Genomic DNA, 27,280 nt, shown 5'->3' on the forward strand with positions numbered 1-27,280 from the left:
TCTCTCTCTCTCTCTCTCTCTCTCTCTCTCTCTCTCTCTCTCTCTCTCTCTCTCTCTCTCTCTCTCTCTCTCTCTCTCCCTCCGCGCGCGCGCGCGCGCTCACACACACACACACACACACACACACACACACACACACACACACACACTTGTGTTTTGTGCTGTCGTAAAACCCACGTGTCCAGCCAGGAGGCTGCCAGAGCGTGGAGTGGAGGAGCCGGGGCGCAGCAGCCAGCCCCGGGCGGCTCGGTCCCGCGCTCGGCCACTCCCGCGCTCCGGTGCCCTCGGCCCAGCTCCGCTCGCGCTCTCGCCGGGTCCCCGCGCCCACCGCTCGGGGCGGCCGGAGAGCTCGGACTCGCCCCGGCTCTGCCCAGGGGCATGTAGCGCCGTCCGGGCGCCCCTCGCCCGCGCGCTCCCAGTGCTCAGGTGGCGCCAGGTTTGTCCGGCGGGGGACGCAGGGTCCGGCCCCCGGGCTGGGGGCCGGGGGCGGGGGCGGGGGGCGGGAGGAGAGACCGGCCCGCCTCCAGGCGCCGCAGGCCCGGGCGGCTCGGGCGCCGCGCCACTCCGGCGGGGGTCGGCCTGGGCGCGGGCTCCGGGCGGAGACCGGTCCAGTGGCCGAGGCCAGGGCGGGGAGGTGTCCTCGGGTCGGGCCGCGGGCGCGCAGGGTGAGCGCTGGGCGCGGCGGGCTCCGAGGCTGGGCACGGTGCCCGCTGCTGGCTCGCACGGTGCCGTGGCTCCGGAGAAAACTTTGCGCGCAGCGCAGTCGGAGTGAGGCGCGGGGTCCGGGCGCTGGCTCCGGGGTCCCGGCGGCCGCCTGGCCCTGGCCCGGCTCACGCGCGCCCTCCTGCCCGCCCTCTGCCCCCAGCTCGAGGCGTCGGACATGCTGAAGCCCGGCGACCCCGGCGGCTCGGCCTTCCTCAAAGTGGACCCAGCCTACCTGCAGCACTGGCAGCAACTCTTCCCGCACAGCGGCGGGGGCGGCCCGCTGAAGGGCGGCAGCGTCGCGGGCCCCTTGGGCGCGCCGCAGCCCCTGCAGCCGCCGCCGCCCGCCGAGCGTGCCGAGCCCGCTCCGGACAGCCTGCGCCCGCGACCCTCGCCGCTGTCCTCCGCCCCCTCCACGCCGGCCTCCTCGGCCGCGGCCTCCGCCGCCGCCGCCGCCGCGCTGGCTGGGCTCTCGGCCCTGCCCGTGGCCCAGCTGCCCGTGTTCGCGCCCCTGGCCGCTGCCGCCGTCGCGGCCGAGCCCCTGCCCCCCAAGGACCTGTGCCTCGGCGCCACCTCGGGTCCCGCGCCTACCAAATGCGGCGGCGGCGGGGACGGCCGGGGCGCCCCGCGCTTTCGCTGCAGCGCGGAGGAGCTGGACTATTACCTGTACGGGCAGCAGCGCATGGAGATCATCCCTCTTAACCAGCACACCAGCGACCCCAACAACCGTACGTAGCCGGGGCAGGCGCGCCGCGTCCCGGGGCGCGGGCGCTGGAGGGCGCCGGCCTGGGAGACGGGTTGGGGTGACCGCGCCTGACACGCTCTGCCAGGATGCAGGTCCCGAGCTTCCCGGGGCTTCGTTTCCAAAGCTTTCCTGCTACGAGAAGGAAGGGGCGCGGACGTGGTGGCCGGCGGCACCTGGCGGGAACTCTTCGTTCCCCCCGACAGCCTGAAGGATTTGGGAACTAGAGTAGCGGGCAGATGTGCACCCTGTCGCCGGAGCGTGGAGGCGCGGCTCGGTTTGTGCTTCTCTCCACCCAGCCTCCGCGTGGACGACGGCGTGCGCTCTGTTTCTGCCCTCTGAGTTACTTGACCACAGCCAGAACAGGGGCGGCTGCCTGCCCGAAACTCTCTCTCTCTCTCTGGATGGCAGTGGGTCTGCCTCTCTCTGCGGGCATTCATGATTCTAGGGGCTATTTCTTTGGAAAGGGAGTGAAGAGAAGGTGGCCCTTGTTTAGGTATAGGAAATCCTCTGACTTCTGAACAGACTTGTGCCCTGCGGAGCCCGGCAAGCTCCGGACCTTGCAAACCTTCTCAATTCAGGCCACCCTGTTTGGTTATTTCCCTTATAAAATTAGAGTGGCCTAGCAATTTAGGAACAGTAGTCTGCTACTCCCCACCTCTCAAGTAAGTGGCAAGTGCCTGCTTACGCTTTCGGACTGTCTGCTCTGATTCCTCTATTATTTTCACGTGCTCCTCACAAATGCAGCCGAGTTTTTCAGGTTTAAAGCAGCACTGGAGGAAAACCAACATGGGCACTGCGTTAGATCCGCTTCTTTTTGGTAATTTCCGAAGTTTAGGTGTGTTTACACCTAATGCTTTGGGATATGAAACATGCTAATGTGCCTCCGCTGGGAACAGTATTAAAGCAGGTTAGGGGTTGGGGGGGGTGGGGAGGGAAAGAAATCCAAGACTTGAAAAGTCGACTTGTATTCCACTGTTTCCTCTCTAGCTGTTTTAAGAGTGTAGAACGCGTTATCCAATTACGATTCTATTTTAAAGAAGTTGCTTCTTGCTGAAAGCCTCCTCTTCCACGAACTGCTAATTCGCTGTAAAAGCCAGAGCACTTCAAGGGAGAGAGCTCTTTGAAGGTTCCCCAACATTTCATTGATGAAAGATCTCGCCAGATAGCTTTTTATCACCTACTACGTTGATCTTCTTATGATTGTTGGAGATACTTGTGGTGGTGGTGGTGGTGGAGGTGGGGTGGGGAGAAATCATTTCCAACTAAAAGAATAGTTGTACCTACTTTTCCTTTTTTCCAACCTGAGGGCAATGCCCTGGTAAAAAACAAGGTTTTCAACCCTAGTTTTTGCTGTAGTTTAGGAAATTTCAGAGTTTCAGAAAATAGTATAAAATTTTATTATTTGAATGGATCTCAAACATTATCGAATGGGATTACTTGCATGCATTGCTTTCCAAAGCAGCTCTTTCAAATGTGAAATTAAAAGAAGAAATGCATTTCTAACTACTAAGTTTACCATTTAGCTGTGAAGGAATAGGGAGCTACACCAAGCTTGTGATTTCTCTTTGGAATTAAATCAAAGCTGGCAAAGACCAGGGCAGTGCATCCCAAAGCCCTGTGGTGTCCTGCGCTTCCTATATGGTTTCCAGTGCAGCCTACAGATTGGATGTTTTTTCACTAAGAGAAACCCTCCATTAGTCAGTGACGGAATTGAATAGATTCCCAACTAATACATGGGTATTGAACCCTGTAATTGGCTAGGTATCTTTTTTCCTTTGATTTGAGGAAATTAATTATGATTTTATTTAAGTTGTTCCTATGGTGTTCATCTTCTGACAGCTCATTCTGAGGGAAACTGGGCTGTTTCGCTGTGTAAAGTGCAGGGGGAATAGCGAAGGGACAGGAAACTGATGATCCTATTAGAGGTACACCTCGCTGTCGCTTACTAATGAAATAGCAATTGAGAAGAACCTGAAACACTGAGGTAGCCCCGATAATGCTGAGTGAGGAGGTCTCTTCTTGTTTTAGGAGTTTCTCTAGAAACACCAAACTAGAAGCACACATTTGAAAACAGAGCAAGTGATTTACAACGATGAGATGAAAAGTGATTGAGATTAATCCAAATAAGTGTTCAAAGCCAACCAGAAATGCAAAAGTTGAGAAACTTTCTCTCTCCCTTTGCTGGGGAAGTTGGTATGCTTGTTACTTGCAAGACCCTGAAAACAGAAGCGGTTCCTCATCCTGGAGGTTGAAGCTGACTGAGGAGGAGTGGAGTGGGGAGAGGCACCTATTAATTTACTATGCATTGATTTTCCCAGCTTTCCCTTTAGTCCTTTGTGAGAGTACTGGCGGAAAAAAATTCTGCCAGGATCTCTCAGTATTGCTTCATCTTGTTACATTGTATTTTAAAAGGAAAAATTAAATAACTTCTCTTTTTCTTACAAGCCAAAGAAAAGCGCCAGGCCATTTTGCCTGTGACCAGCAATTCATGATGTCATTGCTCTGTTAAAGAAAAAAAAAATCCCCACCAAAGGAACCAGAAGCACTCTTATCGTAGATAAGAGTATCATAGATACTTTGTTGGTATCTATGGCAAATGCCAGAATGAAGAGGCTTCTAGCTCTCTGTTCACACAAAAAATGCAAAAGGTTTAAAAACAGCAAAAGGGAACCACTAGCTGGGGGAGCTCTCCCAATAGCTGTCTGCGACCTAACTTCTATCAGTGGAATCTGTGAGTGAAGCAGGCTTTACCCTGAAGCTGCGAATACTTAGCTGTCCTTCTTCCTTCTCTAAAGTCAAACGATGTGTTGTGTTATGTAAGGGGGAGGGGGATCTTGCATCGCTATCCTCACTGGCGGCTGAGTTCCCTTTACTGATGGCGTCAGGCTGGGTTGCAGTGGCCTGTCCCTGGTTTCTGTGCGCGAGAGTGTTGTCTGAGGTTTCCACCCTTTGGAAGGTGGCCTGGTGTTTAATCACAGGTCCTGCACCAGCTGATGCAATTAGTTTTTCATACTGTGTGCATGAGAGACTCACACACAGACAGAAGGTGCACTTCTCTTTCATGTTTGCAAAGGAAAGACCTAAGCCCTAGCTCTATGGCTACTTGGAAAACTGAGCCACACTGCAACTTCTCCATGTAGGGGCCTTTCTCAGTCCCTTCGGATTGAAAGACCCCTGTAATATTATAACAGCCCTGGGAACCGCACTGGCCTGTGGATGGGTGGACAAGCAGGGTTGGAGAGCCTCCTGCTGGCAATATTGGCTTCGGAGACTGTGTTTTGTGTGTGTGTGTGGGGGGGGGGGGGGTGGAGGGAGGTGCGCCTGGAAAGAGAAGGACATTTGGACCCAGCCTTAGTTTGTCCTGGAAGAGTACAAAAAACAACCTGAGGGCAGGAGGAGAGTAAATTCCCGTCTTTCCCCAATTTGCCCCCACTGGTTGCAGTTGTGAAGTTATTCCACAGCCCTGAGCCCAACGACCAGGAAGCCTGCTCCCTCTGCCACTGAGGCACAGCGGCAGCGCCCCCTCTTCCCCTCCCCCGCGCCCCCTAGGTCAAAGGCTTGTCAGCGAGTTGGATTTCGGACCTGCTCCTTGTGGGAGGGAGGCTTGGGTCCCACGTCAGTGTCAGTGTGGGGGCTTTTGTGTTGTTCTATTTTTCTTTTTCTCTTTTTTATCTGTGTATGCCCTGCCCTGTCCCGTAACACACATGATTTAGCTATTTTACATCATTCGTTATCTAGCGCCCTGAAACGGAACATAGAGCCATATATTAGATTGAGGTTAGAAGAGGTGGCGACTGTTTATTTAAGGTGATAAAATGGTCCATCAGCAGTAATCTCCATCGATATGTGCCACCAGGAGATGAAGGATGAGGGGACAAGCCACAATTAATTGCCCTATAGTTTTGTAGGAGAGAGTGGAGCCAGCCCAGGCCCGCTTCGATCTCCTCTCGCGGCCCCTATTCATCATCTCCGCCTTGTATATGGCGGCCTCGAAGGGGCCGGGCGGGCGAGGTTTATCTGCACACAAGATTCTCTCGCCCTCACCTCCTGGAACCCCATTTAATTTATTAATACAGCCATCGGGAGACAAATAAACTCCACGTTTCTTCCCTCCCTCCTTTCCCCCTCTTCCTTTTGTTTCTTCCTCTCGCCTTCAGGGCCCAGCCCGCCGCCGGAGCGCGCGGGGACCGGCCCGCGTGGAGCGCGGAGCGCGGAGCTTTAAACGCCCGCGGAGCCGCCGGCCAAGTTCCCAGCGAGCTGCGCCGCCCCGCCGGGCGCGACCACCATCCCCTCCCCTTCCTGGAGGTTGGAGTCCCCCACCTCGCCTCCGGATCTGCCGCTGGCCCTGCGGGGCCCGGTGCCGTGCGGGGGCGGGGGGCGAGAAAGGGGGAAGCCGAGGGCGCTCCACCGTGTGGTGCTGGGGGTCCCACCGGGTCTCGGAAGAAAGCCTTTGGCCAGGCTGGAAGCGGGAGTGGTCTGCCAAGGGCAGCGTCAAGTGCGGGCTAGGCCTGCGCACCCCGCCTCGAGCACCCCGCTCCCATCCCACCAGGCCCGGGCGCGCGAAGCAGGACGCAGGCTAGAGCCCTAGGGGCTCGAACCCGAGGCCTGGAGGTTTCCCGACAGCTGCTCTGCCGGCCTCCGCACGGCCGGTACCCTCCCTCCCTGCCTTCCGTCCCTTCCCCCTCCCCCCACCGCGACCCTGCAGCCACCCGCAGAGCCCGGGGCGCACGCGAGGGGAGCGGGGCGGGGGCTGCCAGTGGGCTACACCCCTGGGGCCACCTCGCAGGCGGGGATCGATGAGCGCAGGCCTCGCCGGGCTCGGCCAGGGGGACTGCGGGCCTCGACCTAGGCGGCGGTCACCGAGGATTTACAAGCTTCAGCCTGCGCCAGCGAGCGGTCCGCCGCCCTGGCGGGGCCAGCTTGGTTCCCTAGCGGGGAGGGCGGGTGCCAGGGCTCTTCCGGGAGGCATCCACACGCGCCTAAGGTCCTCCCCAGTCAGCCAATGCCGTGGAGCAGTTTATATTGCTCCTTTGCTAGAAGAAGTGAAATCTCGGGAGAAAAGCCACGGCCTTCTGGGCCTTCTTTAGCATAAAATACAGTCACTTCAGACGACAAACGTAGTACATGCACATACAAACGCATGCACTGTAAAACATTCATAGGAAACAGAGGATGAAAGTCAGCTCCTCGCTGCCCCTTGGCCGAATCTTCTGAAGGCAGTAAATGCATAGATCTGTGACTCAATGCTCTCTCCTCCTTACCTGCCCCTCCCACTCGTCCCCAGAATGAACAGATCTATCCACGAAAGAAAAGCACCAGTGATCTCCGATATTTCCTTTCAAAGATCTTGCTCGGATACTATGGAAATATTTCTCACAGAGACAGAAACTTCTTTATGAACTTGTACCCAAACTTTTCCCCTCGATTTTAAGAGAAGGAAGGAACATGTATTTGCTTCCCCTTTATGAATCGAATAGAATCATACTGTGTATTGGTTTGTCTGGCATGCTGCGAATACATATACTTTATATAATTTACATGTGTCATTTGGGCACCTTGCCCACTTCTCCCTCAAACCTTTTCGTGAAGGTATTTAAGGCTCACTGGCCAGAGAACAGTGTTAGAATGTGTGTCCACTTGCTTCCTATTTGTAAACCTCAAGTAATAAGTTACTTGTTTTAAACATCGAAAGCTCCTCTGGGACTCTGATACCATTAGTCAGAAGTCAAATGCTTTCTGTTCCTGAGGTTTTGCATGTTATAAAACAATAGCATTAAAATATAACATGCAGTTTGATGGCAACGGGTCAACTTTTCTGGCAGAAAGTTTGGATAGAGCTCGAAGTGCTTTACAAATTAAGAAGACTTGTGTTTGGTGGACTAATTGAAGTTGACTGGCCTTGCCTACTTTGCTGTGGACCTAACAGACTTCCAGCTATTGGTATTGGGGCAAGTTCAGTTTTTCACTCTGCAAAATGCTACTATTACGTTTTTCATCACTTACTGGAAACAAAGAAAACTTGACAAGCTGAAGAGCGTTTCAGAGGACTTCTTTGAGAAAGGACTCAACCATGGTTTCATTAGTACACATTACAAATACTGGAAGTAAGTTTCTCGTCTGTCTGTGGCAGTGGTGGGTAAAATTGGGACTTCTGCCCTGATGTTATTACTGATGTAGTTGTGTGATGCTACAGGTTGTGGAGGTATTAGAAATGGGCATCTTTCGCCCAGGCTCTTGGGGAGTGAATGCTAAAATGCTTGCATCTCCCCCTTTGTTCCATTAAGTGACCCAGAAAGTGGAACTTTAAGCAACTCTATGGGGTGATCTATTTTATTCTCGAGGCTATTGCCTTTGCTTATTGTCACTTATTTTAAGCTATTTTTTGCCAAGGTGTCAAAGGCATTTTTGATCTTAGGCACTAACATAAAATTTTGAACATTCGCTATTTACTTCCTCATTCATTCTCTTATTTTAACCTTCCTTGGCCTTAGAGTGGTGGGGCCATTCTCATACACACACGTAGTCATTGCTATAGCCTATAAGGCATTGCTTGTAGACACTTAGTCAGAAGTCCTCCAAGCATGTTGGTTGTCTCAACTCAATCTTACTACAGCACTTTTTGTAACTCCAAAAATAGTAATAGTCCAGTTCAGGTGATTGAGTCACGAGTTTGGATGTAAAAGACTCAGATTTCACCAATCTCTCTGGATCTCTGGGTCTGAAGGCTTTGTGCTTAGGGAGACCTGGTGAATCCTTTCTCTGCCACTTTCTTGCTCTGTTCCTTGGCCACGCCCCAATACTCTTGAAACCTCAATTGGCTCATCTGAACAATGAAAATCATGATAATCCGACAATGTGGTAGCAGTTTGGAACAAAACAGGTGACTGGCACATAGTAAGCAACAACAAATTCACTGTCATTAAGTCAGTTCTGACTCAATAGTCACTTGATAACTGAATTCTTCCTGTGGTTCTTTCCATGCCGCTCATGGCTTCCCTTTGTGTGTGTGAGCGCGCGCATGCATGTGCGCGTGCTCGCGCCTTCAGAATCAAAAGCATGAGAGGGTGGAGGTTAACGTGGGCAAGGGTGAGAATACTCCCGGCCTGACCATGGGGTTGGCTCAGAAACAGCCTGCCGTGGCACACTTTACAGAGCTTGTCGTTGGTGTGAGGCAGGCCTACAAGCGGAATACTTAATGACCCACGGAAACAAGCTGTTGCTTTTCACCCGAGTGCCTGCGGACACCTCCAAGAAGCCTCTGCTCTGGGCAGGTCCCGGCATTCCCTGCTGCTCTCTGGGAGAAGTGGAGGAGCAGGAGGAACGGGACGCTCAGCCGGCTGGCGTCTGGGTTCTCAAAATGCCTCCTCTCAGGCAAATGGCGAGATGATGCTTCGCTCGCTATATTGGTTTGCGAGTGGATGTTTCTTTGTCCAGCGTAAGTAACTTAAAGACACTTAGTGCCAAGTCCTCGAAGCAGTCGGCCGTCTCAACACCGCTGCGGCCCACCGTGGCATATGCACCAGGCCTGGCAGGAGCAGGTGCTCAGAGCCCCCAGCGGCAACCCTCGGCCCTGCTCGCGCTCACCCTCCGGCGCTGGGCTCGTATTGGCCCTGCCAACCCAGTCTTGCCCGCGCCTGGACCCGTTCACTAGGCTTCCGTGCGCGGGGCGCCGCGGCTGCCCGGGAAGGCTGGGCCTGGGGGGGTGGGCTGGGTAGGTGGGGCTGGGGACCAGGTCGCGCTGCGGGCGCCTAGGGCGCGTCCCCGGGGCAGGCCCCTCGGGCCAGGGCGCAGACACCTCGGCTCCGCCAGACCCATTAATAACCCGAGGGCGCTGCAGTCGGACAGCGGCCAGCCCTGCTTCCCGCCGCCGCCGGGCCTCTTCCCATCCAACTCCGGTCGAAGGACACGGGGTGCCCACGGCCGCCCGGGCTCCGGAGGAGTGGGAGTCCCCTCGCAGGCCGGCGCCTTCGGAGGTGTCAGCCGCGTCTCGAGCTGGGTTTGGAGCTCCAGGCTGCCGCAGGTAGATCAACCTCGCGGCGGGAGCGGAGGCCAGCGTCGTGGACACTTCGCCCTAGTCCTTGGCACCCCAGGCGCAGCTGTCCGTTGCGGCGTCTGGGGACAGCTTGCTCACGAAACACGGCGACTTCGGGCTCGAGGGACCCCCGGGGCGTGGAAGGCAGTGGAGGTAGCCGGTGTATGCCTCCTCCCTTCCCCTGTCGCCTCCCTGTCCAAATGACTTAAAAATGTCTCCTCTCAAAATGTAGTAAGAGGAAAACCAAATACCCAGGCGCCCAGTGCAAATGTCTTGCGGGATGTCAGATGTGGGACTTGACCGAGATCTTCCGTGGTGCCACGACACTGATAAACACCCGATCACATCTGATAGAGAAACCGCAGGTGGGGGGGCGCTGGTTGCCGGGTCTGGGGGACAGCTCAGGGTGAGAGGGTCAGAGGGAATGGGAACTGGGAGAAGGAAGAGAGGGAAAGATGCAGAAAGACCAGGACACCACGTTGTCGCTCTCCTCCCCCAATTGGCGCCAGCCCCGTCCAGCTGCGGGGAAGGGGGTGTCCCAGGCGCCGCGACCCAGCTCCGGCCATTGGAGTTCGGCTGATTCCGAGGGAACCGGAGCGGCCGCGGGCCCCTCCTCGCGTGGCCCGGGAGCCGTCAGGGCGCCACGTCCTCTGTAGGTGGTGTTTTTGGGGCGAGGATTCGGTCAAGGATGATGTGCTCTAGGGGTGGGGTGGGCGGCTTAAATGAGGGTGGTCCGCCCCGGGCGGCCGGGTTAACTCTCTTTCCCCCTTCCCGCGTGTCCCCCGCAGGCTGCGACATGTGCGCGGACAACCGCAATGGCGAGTGCCCCATGCACGGGCCGCTGCACTCGCTGCGCCGGCTCGTGGGCACCAGCAGCGCCGCGGCGGCCGCGCCCCCGCCCGAGCTGCCCGAGTGGCTGCGGGACCTGCCGCGGGAGGTGTGCCTGTGCACCAGCACCGTGCCCGGCCTGGCCTACGGCATCTGCGCGGCGCAGAGGATCCAGCAGGGCACCTGGATCGGGCCCTTCCAGGGCGTGCTCTTGACCCCGGAGAAGGTGCAGGCGGGCGCCCTGAGGAACACGCAGCATCTCTGGGAGGTAAGTGACTGCCAGCCGCCAGCACACGTTACAGCCCGGCGGGCGGGAAGCTGGCTGGGCCAGCACAGAGCCTTGGTCCTTGTTTAAGGTCCTAACTGCGGGGAGTGGCACCTTTGCCCCCCAGAGGGTAGTGCAGAATAGAGTTCCCTGATCTTGCAAATGCCTGGTGTCTGCAGTAGCTATAGTGAAGAGGGAGCCACCTTAATCTGACTATTTCATCTGGGATGAGTTTGATCCTCTCTCCTCTCCTGGCTCTTGAGAACTAGAGAAACCAGTTGAAGAGACAGGACAGAGGAGGTTGGGCCTAGGTGACCTTTAAGTCCCATTCTAAGCAGTTCCCGTGCGATTCTGTGTGTTGGGCACAGAGGTACATTGACATGAAGGAGGGAGAGGAGTGCGGCTCATTTCCTCAGCTCCAAGTTTGTAAACACTGACATGAGAGGCTGCAACGTTTTTACACAACTTTCAGAGGACCAGAAGCAGAGTGTGGATCTGAAAATCACACATTCTGCTTGCTTTCTGACAAAGTGTTCAGTCATCAACATCATAGAAAATCAAAACAACACACCGCAATTGAAAACAAATTGAACAATGTGGTTTAACACAGTTGATGATACTATTTCCTGCCACCATCTTACTGGGTGCGATTACTTAAGGTAAACCCAACGGGAAAATACTGGCCTACCTTTCTTGTGACTGTTTCTCATGGTTGACTTGTGAAGTGCACTGTTGAACTGAGGCATTCCCACCAACTGTAACCACCCCTCTGAGGACCCATGCAGTATTACTTATGGAATACAGGAGGCTGGGCGTTGTTGGGTGCCATTCAGCTGATTCGTACCCGCAGGGATCTTGGGTGACGGAGTAGAATTGCCTGTGGGTAGTCTGGGTTCTCATTTGTTGGCAGGCCTTTCTCCATGGATCGGAACCAGCAATGTCTGCCTTAGCATCGGAGCTCCTAACTGTTGCACCACCGGGCCTCCTTCCAGAGCCATACCCTTGGCAATATTTAAATGCGACGAGCTGTGACCAGATAATATAATGGTGCGGGAGTAGCTAGGGAAAAAAAGTGTTTAGATGCCAGAGACCACGTTGGTATGGGCCTTAGGGCTGCAGCTAGGCCCTCACACTTGGCTGAGTGGTCTCTCAAGGTGGTCATTTTTCACTGTGAGCCATCTCATCAAATCAAACTCATGGGGCTCAATAATCCACCTGCACTTTTGCTAGGCACCCCTTCTGGCCAGAACTATGTTAGGGCCTGGAAATGCAGTGCCGGTGGGGGGGGGGGGGGGGACGGACAGACCTAGTCCCTGGTGCCTGCAGCAGACTGCTGACAGTTGTTCAGAAGTGAGGTCTCTGTTGACAAAGACTTCTTGGATGGGGGAGGAGCTGGATGTCTGAGTCCATAGTCTTGGGGTCCAAGTTAGCAATATGGCAGCCAACACACTTATCCCTTGGTGCTCAAGGCTCCAGTTTCTCAGGCTCCAACCACGTGACTCTCAAACTACTGTTGGAAAAAATGGAAAGATAATGGAAATTTTCCATGAAATTTTGAAGTCCCCTGGTCTACTTTCTTTCAGGACAGTATTCCTGACTCAGGGGCGGGGGTGGGGTGGTTGGGCATATCAGTGTGACCGAATGGTGCTCTTTAAACAGAAAACTTTAAAGGAAAACAGGGAAAGAGAAAACAGAGGAGGAGTAGATTAGAAGTCAGAACTTTTGGATAAGAAACCCGACAGAGGGAGACGGCATCTGGTTTTGCCACATTTGCCAGTTGGTTTTGTTCCTGACTAATGATTTTGTAACCTCCACTGTGGTTTAAAGTTATACAACACTTCCAGGCACTTTTCATGTTCTAATGGGGATATTAGGAACTCTGATACGGTCCAGTGAAAGGTCTGCCAATACTTTTCTGAGGAAATTGTGGAGTAATTGCTCAGTGGTACAGATTTGCTCTGTATGACAATGGTAAACCTGAACAGTAGTTTATTTCCCTCCAATGCCTTGGGTTGGGTTTGGTGCCCCTCCGTTTATAGAGTGCCAAGGGACACAGCCATACATATGAAAAAATGAAAAGTCCATAATTCCCAGCTTTTGTTTTATTTTTATGCACATGACTTTGACTGGTTGAACTGTTGGTATGAGGCCACTCTTCATATGCAATATATTAACAAATATTAGCACTGGAAAGCTGTGGGACCTTTCTTTTGCACCTTTATGCATAATTGATGAAGTTAACATTTTATTGTAGAAACCGAGCAAATCAACCGGTGTTTTCGTTTTGGCTCATATTTCGTCGGTAGCTCTAGAATGAGTTTTACCTGTTGTTAGGGATTTGTTGGTTGAGTGAGTGTGTGTGGATTCATAGATTTGTTTCTTTGATGTATAGAGATTTTCAAGTGTCTGGGTTTATGCTTGAACGATTGACAAGTCCCTGCTTCCACATTAAAAAATACTCCATCTATTTATTTTTCTCGTCTGTAACAACACTTAGAATAACAAACATTTGGGGGATTGAAGGCATATTAAGGCTTTAGCCATTCAAAATATATCAGTCTCCTGAGAGATCATATAAAAATGTGTGACTACGGCCAGGTAACTTAAGCCACTGCCCATTTGTAAGATAAAACACTTACTTTAATCGATTTCAGATTTTTACTAGTATCCTTATTCTTAAGAGAGAATGTGTGAATTTATTTTTACTTAAAAATATTCTGATTCATTACTTTTATACAACATGGCTATCTGACTTCAGCTAGAATTATAGCAAAGGATTAGAAAGATTGGGTTTGTTCCTTACGTCCTATCTTCTCTTGCAGACCTAAATGCTACTGTGAAAAAAATTAGCATGATATGATTTCTTTTAGAAGAAACTTGCAATTGGAAACTATTCTAGTTCCATAGGAAACTTTGGGCAATAATGGTTTGATGACTCACCTAATCATTTTCCATTAGAATTTTGGGTTGAAGTAAGGCAGATTATGCACACACATACACACAGGGCAATGGAGTCATGGCAGTCTCATTTTAAAAAACTGTAATTGTTTCTCATCTTCAAATTGCAGTTGTTTCCCTTCATCATCTATTTTCAAGTCACTTAGAGTTCAATACTTAGATCCTGATGGATATTACCTGGGTTACTTATCTTTATTTCCGTGCAATAAATGGATTGCTAATCTTGCGCTGTCACTATTTCCAAGTAGATGATGGATTTTTGTTTCAGTTTACACTTCATTGTTTTCAGTATAGTTGTACTTTATCATATACACGAAGACTCTTACAGAAACAACCAGAATCGCTTCAGTTACTACTTTTGTTTAATCATTAAAAGCTCTATTTTCTTTACAGAAAAGTGACTTTTTAACATTTAATGCACACCATCCACGGGCAGCCTCGCCTGGCTAATCTGTAAGCGTGCTATTGTTGTTACTATATAATTTAGGGGGGGGATGTATAATCTTTGCGTATAATTCTAGCTCTTCAAAATACAGCAGTTTGAGAGAGTAAAGTTTCATTGTGCCACCTGTAATATGTTTGACAATTAGTGGTGTTTGGAACAATTCTATGAATATTTCTTTTTTAGTCATAAGCCATTGTTTTTGTCATTTAAAGATATAAGCACCCCTTGGTGCCAAGTGACTAGCCCCTTTTTGGCCAATTTATTTTAGAACAGGAATTTTCATGTATTTTACAAAAATAATAAGCCCATCTAGTTTAAAACAAAAACATTACAGGGCATTTTAAGCCACTATTAATTTTGGTCATGTGCATTTAGTCCAACAAAATTTGGATGCATGATACATTTCTAGCTAGTTGGATGTAATGGGAAAATTTTTTCCTGACTGTTTCGCAAAGAAAACAGAGAGTTTCTCAGCAATTAGGTCTTATTGATGAGAGTGAGATAATTTGATCCTAATGCATTTTCTAATAAAGAAGTGAAAAAGGCACATTTGATTCTACCACATATGAAAACATTATCTAAATTATTAATGTGCCCCTTTTCCCTCGAGATAAATCAATCTAGTTGCACATGGTTTCCCCTTTCTGCTTAACATCAAAATTTAATATGACTGGACCTGAGGAATGTACAGAGCATATACTGAGAAATCTATTGGAATAAAATACGGAAGTTTAAAATAAAGTTGCCATTTGAGATAGGCTAGCAATAACTAAGGCCTTTCAACTGAAGGTCTTATTTGACAAGTCTTTTTAGCAACAATGACAAAACAAATTGTACTTGTTTTCACCTAGAAAAATTATTCTTCTAGTTGAAATTATGTAATGGTTTGTTAAGTACTGGTAAGGGCTTTCATTTTACAGAAGCTGTCTTCTCTTTGCCTGAGTCAATCGGAGAGTCTCATTTTCACTTGCAGTATATGGGAACCTTCATAATGTTTCTTAAGAAAATGAAAGGCTAACTTAATGTGATCCTTTTTGTGGTTTGATTTTATGCCATAATCTTTTGGATTTAATAAATGCTCTGCTTTTAAGGAACTGGTCTACTTTTCATCATTACCACTCAGTCTAGGTCAAAAGAGCTTAATGAAAACCAATATCAAAAATATATTACACATTGCTAAATATTTATATTTGAAATCCGTCATAGGTAATTGGTATTAGAAGGAAATAAATGGATCTCATATTTTAAATGCACTATGTATATTTTTGTAAATTACCCAGTCATGTGTGTGTGTGTCTCTGCATGTATTTAGATGTAAAATAGAAATCATTTTAAAATTAGGATCTTGTTGCACCTTGCTTTACAGAGTTTGGCTCATTTTGGCCAGCTCCACCAGAACACGGGGGATAGAATCATGGGGTTGTCAGAGCTACAGAGAAGCAAAAACTGTATTTATCAACAACTTAGCATTTAACATACTCGACTGCCTGGCAGCTTGGTTTTGAATATGTAAGTTTCATGAATTTAAAATAATGTCCAGTTAAGAACAAACTGTAGTCGCGTTACTATTGTGTTTTTAAATTATGCAGAGTCCTAGCAGCTGCATCTCTTTGGCTTTGCCATAATCCTTTGACTTGAAGATGTCGTTCATGGTGGTGCCTACTTGATAGAATGTGAGCATTTTGTAGTTTTACATAAACTGAAAAAGCATCTGCCGCATCTTGGAATGGTTTCCAGTGGTGTGCTAAAACTCAAAGCTTTGTGCTTTTCGTTGGCTTTGAGAAGGTCCATTTAGAGTCCGGGTGCGTTTTTGGTTTATGTGTCATCTGACACAATGCCATCCTTGGTTTTCCAGTCCCCGGAGGCCTCTCTTTCTCTTTCTGACATTCTAAAAGCCATTTGGAAATTGTCATACTGGTGAAGTTTTATCCAAACATGTGCGTCGGCAGCACTTTGGTTGCGAATAGTTTCTAAAACACTGGTGCATTCTGTATCCCAGCACTGTTTCCCTCATTAGTCTGTCCAGGTTAGCAGTCATTTACAGAGAGCTTCTTTTACTGAGGGCGTTGTTGTCCACGTGAGGAAAATAATTCACAAGTACTTCTGGTGAGTCCTGCATATTTTCTTCCATCAGGTCATTTGTCCTTTTCCACACGGACTTAAAGGTGGGGTGTAGCAAATGAGAAGAAGGCGTGAAGCGTGGCAGTTCCTGGGCAGATGGAATCTTCTCTCCATTGCTGCCTGGAAGCCAGCGATCAGATGCGAGTGTGGTGACGGCAATACTGACCCTGAGAAATTACAGGGGCCGGGCCGTCTCATTTCACTGTGTCAAGGAAGGCAGATTTAATTACGTGAGAAAAGGCTACTGTGTTGCCCAAGAAGCACAGCGTTGTAGTGCAATAGGACGGTTTTAAAATATGAAACACTGCCCATCTCTTAGCTGGGGGATTATGCCCACATTTTCAAAGTCCTCTTCTCAGAGGATGTATCTAATCTATGCTCTACGGAAGAATAAATGTACTGGTGGGAATAAAATGTCCTATCCTTCTAAAAAATGCACCCCTCAAACCACTCTGAGCATGCCCCTCCCTTCCCTTCTTTCATATTTAGAACTGCATATACCCCAGCGCTTCATGAGTTCAGCCAGTCCTTGTGTATTTACACAAGAAATGCAGGCTCCTGCATGACTACTTAGCATAAAAGCCCGAGAGTCAGAGCGGCATCTACTTTTCCTTGTAAGCATTTGCCACCTCGCTCAGATAAGTTACAGAATGCCATTATCCAAATTGTTACACATGTGTGACAGAGGTTGACCTTTCCTCATGTCAGTCCTTTTTGTGTAGGCCCCAGGCTCCAGCCTAATGGCTCAAACCCTGATTTACTCACTGTAATAAGGGCAGGAGGTCGAGCAATTGCCAGGCTGCCTGTTCGTACTCTGCTTGGAGCCTGGTTGAAGGCTGTTAACACAAAGCTTTTCAAAGTGAATTTACAACTGCACCACTGACAGAGGCCAATCAGTGCACCATAAATGTCAGGTTAGTGAGATGGAGCAGTAAGTAAAGGACTGACAGCACACTATTGGCTGGAATCAATTGGCCGAGGTTTAACTGCGAAGAGCAATCTACCAGTCGTGAGCTCAGGGAAAGAGCTAAGTGTGCAGGCTGGGTTTCCACGTGCTCTACCTGTGAGTTTACCTGTTAGTGGGAGCGGGTGGGTTGGGACATCACCCAGCATCATCCAGGTCCATGGGAGTTGAAAGTGGCAGCCTGCTGGCTCTGAGGTGCGGGGCCAGCACCAAACCAAACCAAGCCAAGAGGCGCACTGTTAGACTGAACAGAGTGAGGTAAAGACTGATAAAAATACAGGGCTGTCACGACGTGGAAGGGGTTGCTTTGGTGCATGACTGTAGAGGGAATGGTCACTTGTTCACATGCCCAATTTACCAGGATTTCCACAGAGGCACAGGTACTAATCAGCCCACTCCTGGCTGTTGGAAAGGCACAGCGGTGGAAACTTTCATGGACGTCGCTAATGAGTGATTATGGGTTGAGGGTCTGAATATCCATGAGATGTGTGGTTTCACCACGAGACAGAATGTTTTTATCATTTTGTGTAATGACAGTCCAGACAACAATTCATTTAGCTCCAAAGGCATCAGCATTAAAATAGAGGAATCCATTAAAATGCTGTATGCAAGGATTTATAAATTAGGCAATTTCCTTGATTATTGCAATCATTTACAGAATTGATTGTTCTAGTGTGGTATAGACAGATTTCAGCAATGACCATTGACAGCAAGCACGTTCTCTGATATCTATTGCTACTGGTCCTAGGCCTGGTCACCATTCCTCCCACCCCCGCCCCTCCCCACCATCCTGCCATTTTGGGACTCAAGGTGAGTCAGGCTTTCAAAGATGCTACCCCTTATAAAGTTGCGTTTGTCTTCAGGGGAAGCCCATCCAAGCGGCAAGGCACAATGCAAGTTGTTCTGAAGTGCTCAGCATTGTTTCTGAGTTCTGGGTGTAATTTTGTGGAAGGGTTTGATGATTCTGATATGCATCGAATCAATCCGTTTTTCAGATTTTGATAGTGTGCCATTTCAAAAGGAAACAATTTTTGCAAATTGTAGCTGTAAAGAAGTATTTGATTGGCAATCTAAACATCAATAGTGCCTTTTATTTGCTGGTCCTTAGAGTTCTAATTAACCAATAGATATATCGTAGAGTCCCTGGATTTCTGGTCAATTCATTCTGGAAGGCATAATAAAGACATTGTTACAAGTGTGAGTTGCTGAAAATACTCCAGATTTTCCTATATGAGAACGGGTACAACAAGCGCACTTGGTGCTGAATCACTAACCGCAAACCACAGAGTTGCTTTTCTTCCGGCAGTATCAGAGACGGCCTGCCACGCGTGTCTGCTCAGCTCTGTCCAGGGAAAGCTGGCAGGGAGGTGCAGGCTTAGTACAAATAACTGACTTTGGAACATTTGCTTTTAATCATAATTTTATTTTCAATCATCATTTTTCCCCTTGGAGATTTGAACACAAACTGGGACTTGTCAAAATAATGTTTCAGAAAGTTGTCTAATAGTGTTGAGAAGTGAACCCTTTTTGGTTTTTCTTAATTATGCATGCCTAATAATTTGCTCTCACGATCGTTCTTTGTTTACCAGTGGAAATATGTTTCAGGAAGTCTTATGATTTCATGGCAGCTTGCATTTATTTGGGTATTTGTTGCTTAGCCCACTAGAAGTTTGCTTTACTTTTAAATTAGCTGCAAAACTCACTGCTTAGAAATTCAGGAAGAGGCAATATTTTTACTGCAATAACTTGGCATTATTTCCCTATTTTTTGTAAGTAATGCACTGTCTCCCCCTGACCTGCCTTTCCCCCAGCCCCCCTCTCCCAGCAATAGCATTTCTGGTTTCTGTTAAGACTTAAAAGCCATGTGGCTAGTTTTGCCACGGGTGAACTGTGAGTGAGCTACTCAGTCTTATAAGGGCTCCAGTTCTTTTATTTAAGAAACCAAAATCTGCAGCATCCGATGGTGAAATAATTGTCTGGGAGTAAACCCATTAAAGAAAATGAACAGTGTTTTTCACTCTCTGTGATCACCTTCAACTAAAGCTGCCTCCAATAATGAGGTATCTTCTGCAGATACATTCCGTGGAATCTAATTCAGGAGAAACTTCTTAAGTGCTTTTTAATTGGAATCAAATTAAATGTAATCAAGTCATGTTTTCAGTGTCTTGTAAAGTACCAAGCGCTAAATGTTGTGAATCCACTTGGGGATATTAATGCTTATCACAGAAGTAGCACTACTAAATTCTCAAACATCCATGCATAGCCCCACCAAATGGTCAATATCCCTGAACTAATTCTAGTTCGTTATAAAATACTTTTGGAACTCATTTTGTTTTCTGCTAACGAATATTGAAATTTATTTAAGGTTAAACAAACAAACAGTATCTGGAGGAGCGGGTGCTGAAAAATAGCAGTCTCCTGAGGAAAGCAGTGGATCATTATTTACTGTAATTAATTGCAATGTAAAGGGTCACCCAAATAATCCACAAGGGCAGGGCATCAGATGCTTTAAAAAGTAGAAATGTTTTATTTATTTTATTTTATTGGATCACAGTTTCAGGAAGAGAGATTTTCGCTGTCTTCCGAATACTTATACCACAAAACATTTTACAAAAACAGTAATGAAAGGTCCTGCTTTCCTAATACGTCTTGCACTTGCTTGAGTTTGGCTTCCCTGGGGGTACGTTTTGACTTTACGTCTGAACGCATCCTCTTCTCCGCATGCCTTTTCTAGTGGGAAATGTCATTAGCAGTCTGCAGACCCTGCGATCTTACAGCAATGCTGCCATGGGTACTTTCAGGTGCTTGATAGCATACGACCAGGCGCTAAGGAGACCTGGTGGTGTCGTGGTTTCAAGTTGGGCTGCCAACCACAAGGGTAGCGGTTTGAGCCCACCAGCTGCTGGGCGGGAGAAAGACGAGGCTGTCTCCTTCTGTGAAGACTGACGACGACTGGCACACCTGGGAGCCGTTCTCCTCTGCCCTCTAGGGCTGCCCTGGAGTCGGGGCTGACTCAGGGCGTTTGGCTTGGTTTTCATAGGGAGAGAGTAAATATACCTTTATTTACACACGTGTTACCAAAAAAGGAGCAGATCTTTGAGAAGCGTTTGTCTAAGTCGGAAAGGTCTGTGAGACTTTAACAACAGCACTTCTTTCTCTCTCCGTTTCTTTGTGTAAAGGAGAGTAATATTGTACTCCTTCGAGTCGATTCCAGCTCACGGCTATCCTCTCCGTCAGGGTAGGCTAGCGGCCCAGAGGACTTCTGAGACTTGAGTCGTTCTGTAGGCAGCACACTGCCTCATCTTACTCTCCGGGAGCAGCTGTTGGGTCAGCAGCTGAGTGCTTTGTCCTGCACAGCCAGGGCTTCTGTTTACCATGTGTTACAGTTGAGCCTTCCAGCCCCTTCGAGCTGGGATCTTAGTAGTAATGTTCAGGTCTCTAGTGGGCACAGCACAAGTTATATAAAAAAAAATCTCATATTTTCGATATTAGTAAAATGATCAATTTCAGACTATATTTTTATTCTTATTCACTGGTGGCATCTGTGGGTTCTGTGCTGAGTTGCTAACCACAAGGTAGGTAGTTCAAACCCACCGGCCACTCCACAGGAGAGGCATGAGGCGTTTTGTTCCCTTAAAGGTTGATAGTCTCAGGCACCCAACCAAGATCGCTGTGAGCTGGAATCACCCTGAGAGCAGGAAGGTGTGTAACAACACGTTTGAGCTTCTTTGAACGTAAAATTTCTAACTGCAGCCTGTCACTTGGAATTCTTGCTTTTCCGAGAGTCAACATTGACACATCTCCTGAATTTGGGTGACGTATTGCTATCCTTGTATGCACACACACATTAATGGACTGTGCAAATGTGCCACATGTTGATTTGCTGTCATTTCATATTTATCGACAAGTCACAATATGCTAAGCACTGGGATGATGTTTCCATTCAGAGTTCAATAACGAGTGTCAAACCTACCTAACGAATTGCTCCTGGTTGAAGGTCCATGTTCAAAGGACCTTCTGAATCTAGGACTTCCTTGTGCTCTTTCCTCATGTGACTCGGCCATGCTCCTTCTCTTTTCCATTTCTGAGTCAGTCTTTGGTTAGGGGACCCCGAGTGCGTATTTCCCTAGCTGATTGGGTGCATCCAGGACACCTTTGCTGTGCATGACGTTGAATGGTTCCTCACTGCCCTGCTGTCAGAAGCAAAATGTTAAAATGAAAGCCAACCATGGATTTTATTTTTCCATCTACGGTGTAGGGTATACCTTAGTACATAAGCTATTCTTCCTTGTACGAAGGGTTAAGTAAATTTGAGTTCAACTATCATTTGAGCCTCCTGTTCTAAGAAGTAATTATATCAAACTGTTTTAATAAGTTATTAAATCCAAACGGTGCCCCATAGCCTCCTGTGTGCTAGATTTTTACTAATATGTAATTAATCTATATTTGGTTTATATGGATTATTCTTATTAAGGTGCCTGGAGATTTTATTCTGCTGGCAATCTAGGAAATGATATTAAAAATATTGGGCAACCTAGTCAGCTCAGACCCTGCCCCCCAAGCCTGGATACCTGCACGTGTGTCTGGAGTTCCACCAGCTGGTGATAAGGGCTGAACCCAGGATAGAGGCTGAATGGAAGCAAATTTAGGAAGCACCGAAATAGTAAGAATACGATGCATATTCAGTATTTTTCTTCAAACTCAGTTGTTTTTAAAATCTAGTGTACACAGAATTTCTAGGCAGAGGGGGCAAAGCAAAATGAAATCTGGGCACTGTTCTTAACATGTTCTTGTTCAGTAGTCCTGGGCTGGGGCCTGGAATCTATTTTCTTAACAAACATTCCAGGTAGTCCTGGAACTAAACGTGAAGAAACGATACTCTAGGCTAGAGAAATATGAAGGTACATATAGATATAAGTATTATAGAACTATTAAGAGCAACAGTATTCCCACGACTTCCATCATTTCTTTATCTCAGAACTCCTCTGGTCAGGTGTAAGGAAGCAGCCAAAAGGCAGAAAGTGTTATACTACATGCAAACCGTGGTGTGTCACCAAAAGCTTTCCGCCCGTGAGTCAGTTCAGACGCATCGCCACCCCATGAGTGTCAGAGTAGAATTGTCCTTCATTGGGTTTTCAGTGGGTGATCTTTTGAAAACAGATTCTTAACCGCTTCTTTCCAGGGCCCTTCTGGGTGGACTTGAACCACCAACATTTATTAGCGGTCAAGGGCATGAACAGTGAGTGTAATCAGGCCCTATGTGATCCAGGTGTGCTACAGTAGGTGTTGGCTCAGTGATGAGTTCAGGTCTGACCTGCTGTCCAGAGAGCTGCTTTCCCATTCTCACTGCGGCTCAGCTCTGTGACATAAACAGGACATCACAGCTCCCTAAGCGCTAACCCGCCCTACATATGGCCTCTCTGTCCTCTCCACTTCTCCCGCTGGTTCCTCTGCATGGGCCTTAATGCAGAGAGGGAGGCCATATGCTCATTGCATGATATTTAGGGCTTGCGATCTGGACATTTTCCACATGCCGTTTTCACCTGCCAATCTGCCCTCTTTTTCTGTCTTCCCGTTTCTGCATGGCAATGGGAGCACGCAGCTTGCTTTCTGGTCTTCCCTTAGAGGACTCGGCTCTTCTTAGCATTTCAGGTGTTCCCTCTGGTGGAGAGCTGTCAGACGCCCCATACTTATTTCTGTCTTCTTTTTTCACACTCATCTCCCTTCAATACTATCGCCTTCCTTATCTGTGGGACATCTCTGTTTGGATATTCCGATCTTGTTTGAAGTGGAGTTCACTCACTAGCTCCCCCCAAACTAAACCAAACTCACTGCCACTGAGTCAGTTCTGACTATAGGACATGGAGTCAATTCTCCCCTATAGAACCAGGTGGAACTGGCCCAGTGAGGTTCCAAGACGGTAACTATCTACAAGAGTAGAAAGCCTGGTCTTTCTCCCGAGGAGCTGGCTGGTGGCTTTAAACTGCTGATCTCAGGACTAACAGCCCAATGGGTAACTACTATGCCACGAAGGTGCCCACTAACTACCCCAAACCCCTCCAAATAGCTTTGCCTTTATTTTTGGCTTAACGAGTTCTCATATTTATTTTTGGTCTATGAGGCCAATACTTGCAGTTATTGTGATGACTTTTTAAAAATACTTTTATTGGGGGTTCTTACATCTCTTTATCACAATCCATACATTCCTCCAATGTGTCAAGTACATTTGCACATATGCCACCATCATCATTTTCAAAGCATTCTCTTCCCACTTGAACCCCTGATATCAGCTCCCATTTCTTTCCCCTCCATTCCATGTCCACTATCCCACATGAACCCTTGATAAGTTATAGATTATTTTTCCATATCTTACATTGTCCTCTGGTGCCCTTCACCCACTTTTCCGTTATTCATCCCCTTGAGAGGGGTTTCTAGGTTGATTCTTGTGATCGATTGCCCCTTTCTCCCCACACCCTCCCCTAATCCTCCTGGTATCTCTGCTCTCATTGTTGGCCCGAAGGGTTTATCTATCCCAGATTCCCCATGTTGTGGGCTCTTATCTGCAGCAGTGTGCATGCTCTGGCCTAATTCGACTTGTAAGGTAGAATTGAGGTCATGATGGGGTGAAGGAAGCACCAAAGAGCTAGAGGAAAGTTGTCTGTTTCATCTGTGCTCTTCTGTACCCTGACTGCCTCGTCTCTTCCCTGCGTGATGACTTTTAAAATGTTTGGTTTCCAGGAGCTAACAAAGTATCCAGCGCACAATTTCCTATTCACTGTCATCAAGTTGATACCGTCAGACCAGCGCTCTTTATGAGTTTGTGGGACTTTCACTCTTTATGCGAGCAGCTAGCCTCTTCTTTCTTCTGCAGAGTGACTGGTGGGTTCGAATCACCGGCCTTCTGGGTTAGCAGCTCATTGCATGACCCATGACCACCCTCAGGGAGCCTTTAGTCCATGGCAGGCACTTGGTAACACTATTGCTCTGATAATAATCATAACAACAGCAGTTAACATTATTAAGTGGGATCTATATGCCAAATACTCTACTAATAGCATTAGAGAACTTTTCAACGTATCGCCGATTATTCCAGTGATAGACATTTCCTTTGAACAGAGAGGTTAGGTGACTTGCCCAGAGTGTATGGAACAGCAGAATGTCCACAGAGGTGCCGTGGGCTCCAAAGTCATTGCTCTTAACTGACCTGTTGCTGTTCCGCCTCCCCCTATTTGACCTTAATGGCATGACATTGCGGGGTCCTGGTCTCTGATATAGACACCTCCACCCAGCTGCCCCTGGCCCCTGTTCTGCTGGTGGATACTGCATTTGTTCCTCAGTCACAGGCCAGCCACAGTTTCACAGACTAGCTCCACGGAGTTCTAGACCCTTGACATTAGTCTAACTTGTGTTCCAGAACCATGGGATTATTGTTCTTAGTCATTATTCCAGACAGTCTAAACTCCCCATCACTCAGTAAAACCAATTTCTCACACGTTTCCTGTGAAACTTGGAGCATTGTGTAGGTCACAAACACGGGCAGGAGCAACTCTGCCCTCAAGGACTGCAAGGCAGTGGAACTTGGAGTAACCCCCGATGAAAGCAGTGTTGGAACTGGTCTATCAGAGACGGGGCACCGTAAGATAATGGGCAGTTAGTTGACAGAGTGGGAGGGGGAGGTTGAGAGCAAGGACCTTGCTGCCCACAGCCTCTGTGGACATCACAGAGGAGGGAGAAGTGCCTTCCTGCTGGGAAGACCAGGGAGGGAGGGGGGTTTCCATCTTGAGGACAGGGATGCCTAGTTCCTAGAGAGTAGGGGATTGAGAGGATAGCTACTTACTCCGGTGGGGTCAGTCCCTTCACCCTGGGGCTCCACTGCCTTGCCAAGGCCAACGCCTCTTCCTTCTTTACTCACTAGGCGAACTGCTCTTGCTCTTCACCAATGTCTTGTGAATTCCCACTGTGATCAATTTGCCTAAGTGGTCCATTTGCTCAGAAGCTTCTCTCCCCGCATCCTGGCCAAGCTGTGTCTTTTCTGGCTCCTTTGGGGCGAACCCCATGTCCCACCTGCCCCTTTCACATTCTCTTTCCTTCAGCTAAGGAGTCCTGGTGGTGAAGTGGCTTAGGTCTTTTGGTCAAACCATCAGCTACTTCGAGGGAAAACGGTGAAACTATCTGCTCCTATAAAGATTTAAGATCTTGGGACCCCAAAGGGACAATTCTCCTCATTCATAGAGGGTCACTATCTATCGGAATAGACTCGATGGCAGAGCGTTTGGTTAGGTGTTTCCTTCAGCCACCCCTTGACAGTGGCACTAGCACCTGACCCTGCAGGAAGCCTGTCAGTGGAGCACCCTCCTATGGAAGAAGGCCTGGTGGAAGTGTTGTGTTTTTCTACTGCAGAGTCAGTGCCGCCGAAAGAACACTGGTAACTGCCCAGTAAGCCTGGCAAGCCTGGAAGCAGATCACATGACTTCCATTTGGGAAATGTTAACAGGACGACTGGGCTTTAAACCATTGCACTTTCCTCTACAGCCCCAGCCTAAGTCTGCACCGGAATAATCAATAATCGCTGTGTGATGGTGGGGCAGGGCGGCGGGATAGTGGGTGTGGGGGGTTGGGTGGGATGAGGTGGGGGAGGAGGTTATGGGTTTCTTTCATATCGGAGAGAAAAGGAAGACTTTAGCTATGAGAGACATCAAAAATTCTCCATTGGAAAATAAATAATAACCAATCCTTAGCTCACATATTGAAATCCTTAAACCAGTTTTCACTTATTAAAGCTCGTTTATTCAAGAGATTCTCCACGGTTGAATGTTGCCGCATGCCTGATGTCGACCTGTGGGAGGAACTGTGCTACGAACCAAGTCCTTTCTTCCTTCTTTGAACCTGGCATTCTATTGATAATAAGAAAAGCTAACAAGAAAGACAGTGCACCACCCCCCAAACCCCAGGTAGATAATAATAATAAACACATAAATTAGTAAAATGTGTCAGGTAATAAGGGCTATTGAGTCAGTCAGTCCAAGTAAGGTGGTGGAGAGCGAATGATACATGTGGGGGTCAGGGAATGCACCTTGTAAAGTAGGGGTGCCAGATGAAATATGAAAAGCCCCTTAAAGTTGAATTGCAGGTGAGCAGTGAATCATTGTTTTAAAACAGAGTGGCACCGATGGTTTGTGCTTGACTAGTGACCTAAAGGTTGATGGTTCAAGCTCCCCAGGGGCACCCTGGCAGACAGGCCTGGAGGGCTGCTTCCACCCAGATCGGTAACTGTTGGCAAGCTGATTTCGACTGTGTGCAGATTAGAGCGACTCCACAGGATTTTCATGGGTGTGGCCATTCCGAACGTCTCCCGATGAGCTTCCAGTGGGCTCGAACTACCAAATCTTTTGGTGAGTGGTCGTGAGTAGTGAGTAGTGTGTTACATCTTGGGCAGCTAACTACTCTCAGCAGTTAGAAACCACTAACTGCTCCTTGGGGAAAGATGAGGCTTTTGACTCCCAGAAAGAGTTAATAGCCTCAGAAACCCTCAGGGTCAGTTCTACCCTTCACTATCTATCAGATAGTGATGAGTCCGCATTGACTCGGTGACACTGCAGTGACACTGCGTTTGGTTGTGTTTGGAGCACTTAACCATCTTCCCCAGCCAGTCAAGAAACTCCTATGGAGCCAGTTCTACCTTGGCACACTTGGGGCAGCCAGGATACAGCATGAATTCAATGACAGGGTTTTTGTTGTTGTTTATATCACAATTATTGTGTTGGATATGCTTACACTAAATAGTATTGTTGTTCCCACATTGAAACTCAACTTTACCTGGGTGGCCTATATTTTTGTTGTTGATGTTGTCTTTACTATATCAGGCAGTCCCAAGAAGCTGACAATTAAGGAGAGACTTGATGCCCAAAAGAATGAACCTTGCCACAGTCTGGGGCGATAAGGTTCTAGGGAGGGGACCCCCAGGTGGGGGTGAGGGCGGGGCAGCGTTCAAGGAAGGGTCAGGTAGACTGTGCTGCCGGCAAAGGGTGAATTATGAGAATGACGAGTGCAACGAATGTATAAGGGTGCTTTGCTCAATTGATGTATGTACAGATTGTGATAAGAACCTTATGAGCCCCAATAAAAATATTTTTTAAAAAATAAAAATAAATAAATAAGAGTGGAAAAAAAAACGGAGTAGGGAGGAGCGTGGAGCTGGTGGCCACTTTGGAGTCAGATGA

The 27,280-nt window shown here is 48.4% G+C and overlaps 1 protein-coding gene across 2 annotated transcripts in view; it reads left to right on the forward strand.

Moving 5' to 3' along the window:
• Positions 1–742: 742 nt before the first annotated feature.
• The window catches only part of PRDM6 (PR/SET domain 6), a 142,329-nt gene continuing 115,791 nt past the window's right edge, over positions 743–27,280 (forward strand). For both annotated transcript variants that reach the window (XM_075541445.1, XM_075541444.1), the window contains exons 1-2: positions 743–1,430; positions 10,268–10,575. In XM_075541445.1, the coding sequence (XP_075397560.1) occupies positions 881–1,430; positions 10,268–10,575 (858 nt within the window). In that variant the 5' untranslated portion in view covers positions 743–880. The remainder of the gene's footprint in view (positions 1,431–10,267; positions 10,576–27,280) is intronic.

The sequence above is a fragment of the Tenrec ecaudatus genome, chromosome 2 (assembly GCF_050624435.1).
Source record: "Tenrec ecaudatus isolate mTenEca1 chromosome 2, mTenEca1.hap1, whole genome shotgun sequence".
Taxonomy (NCBI): Eukaryota; Metazoa; Chordata; class Mammalia; order Afrosoricida; family Tenrecidae; genus Tenrec; species Tenrec ecaudatus.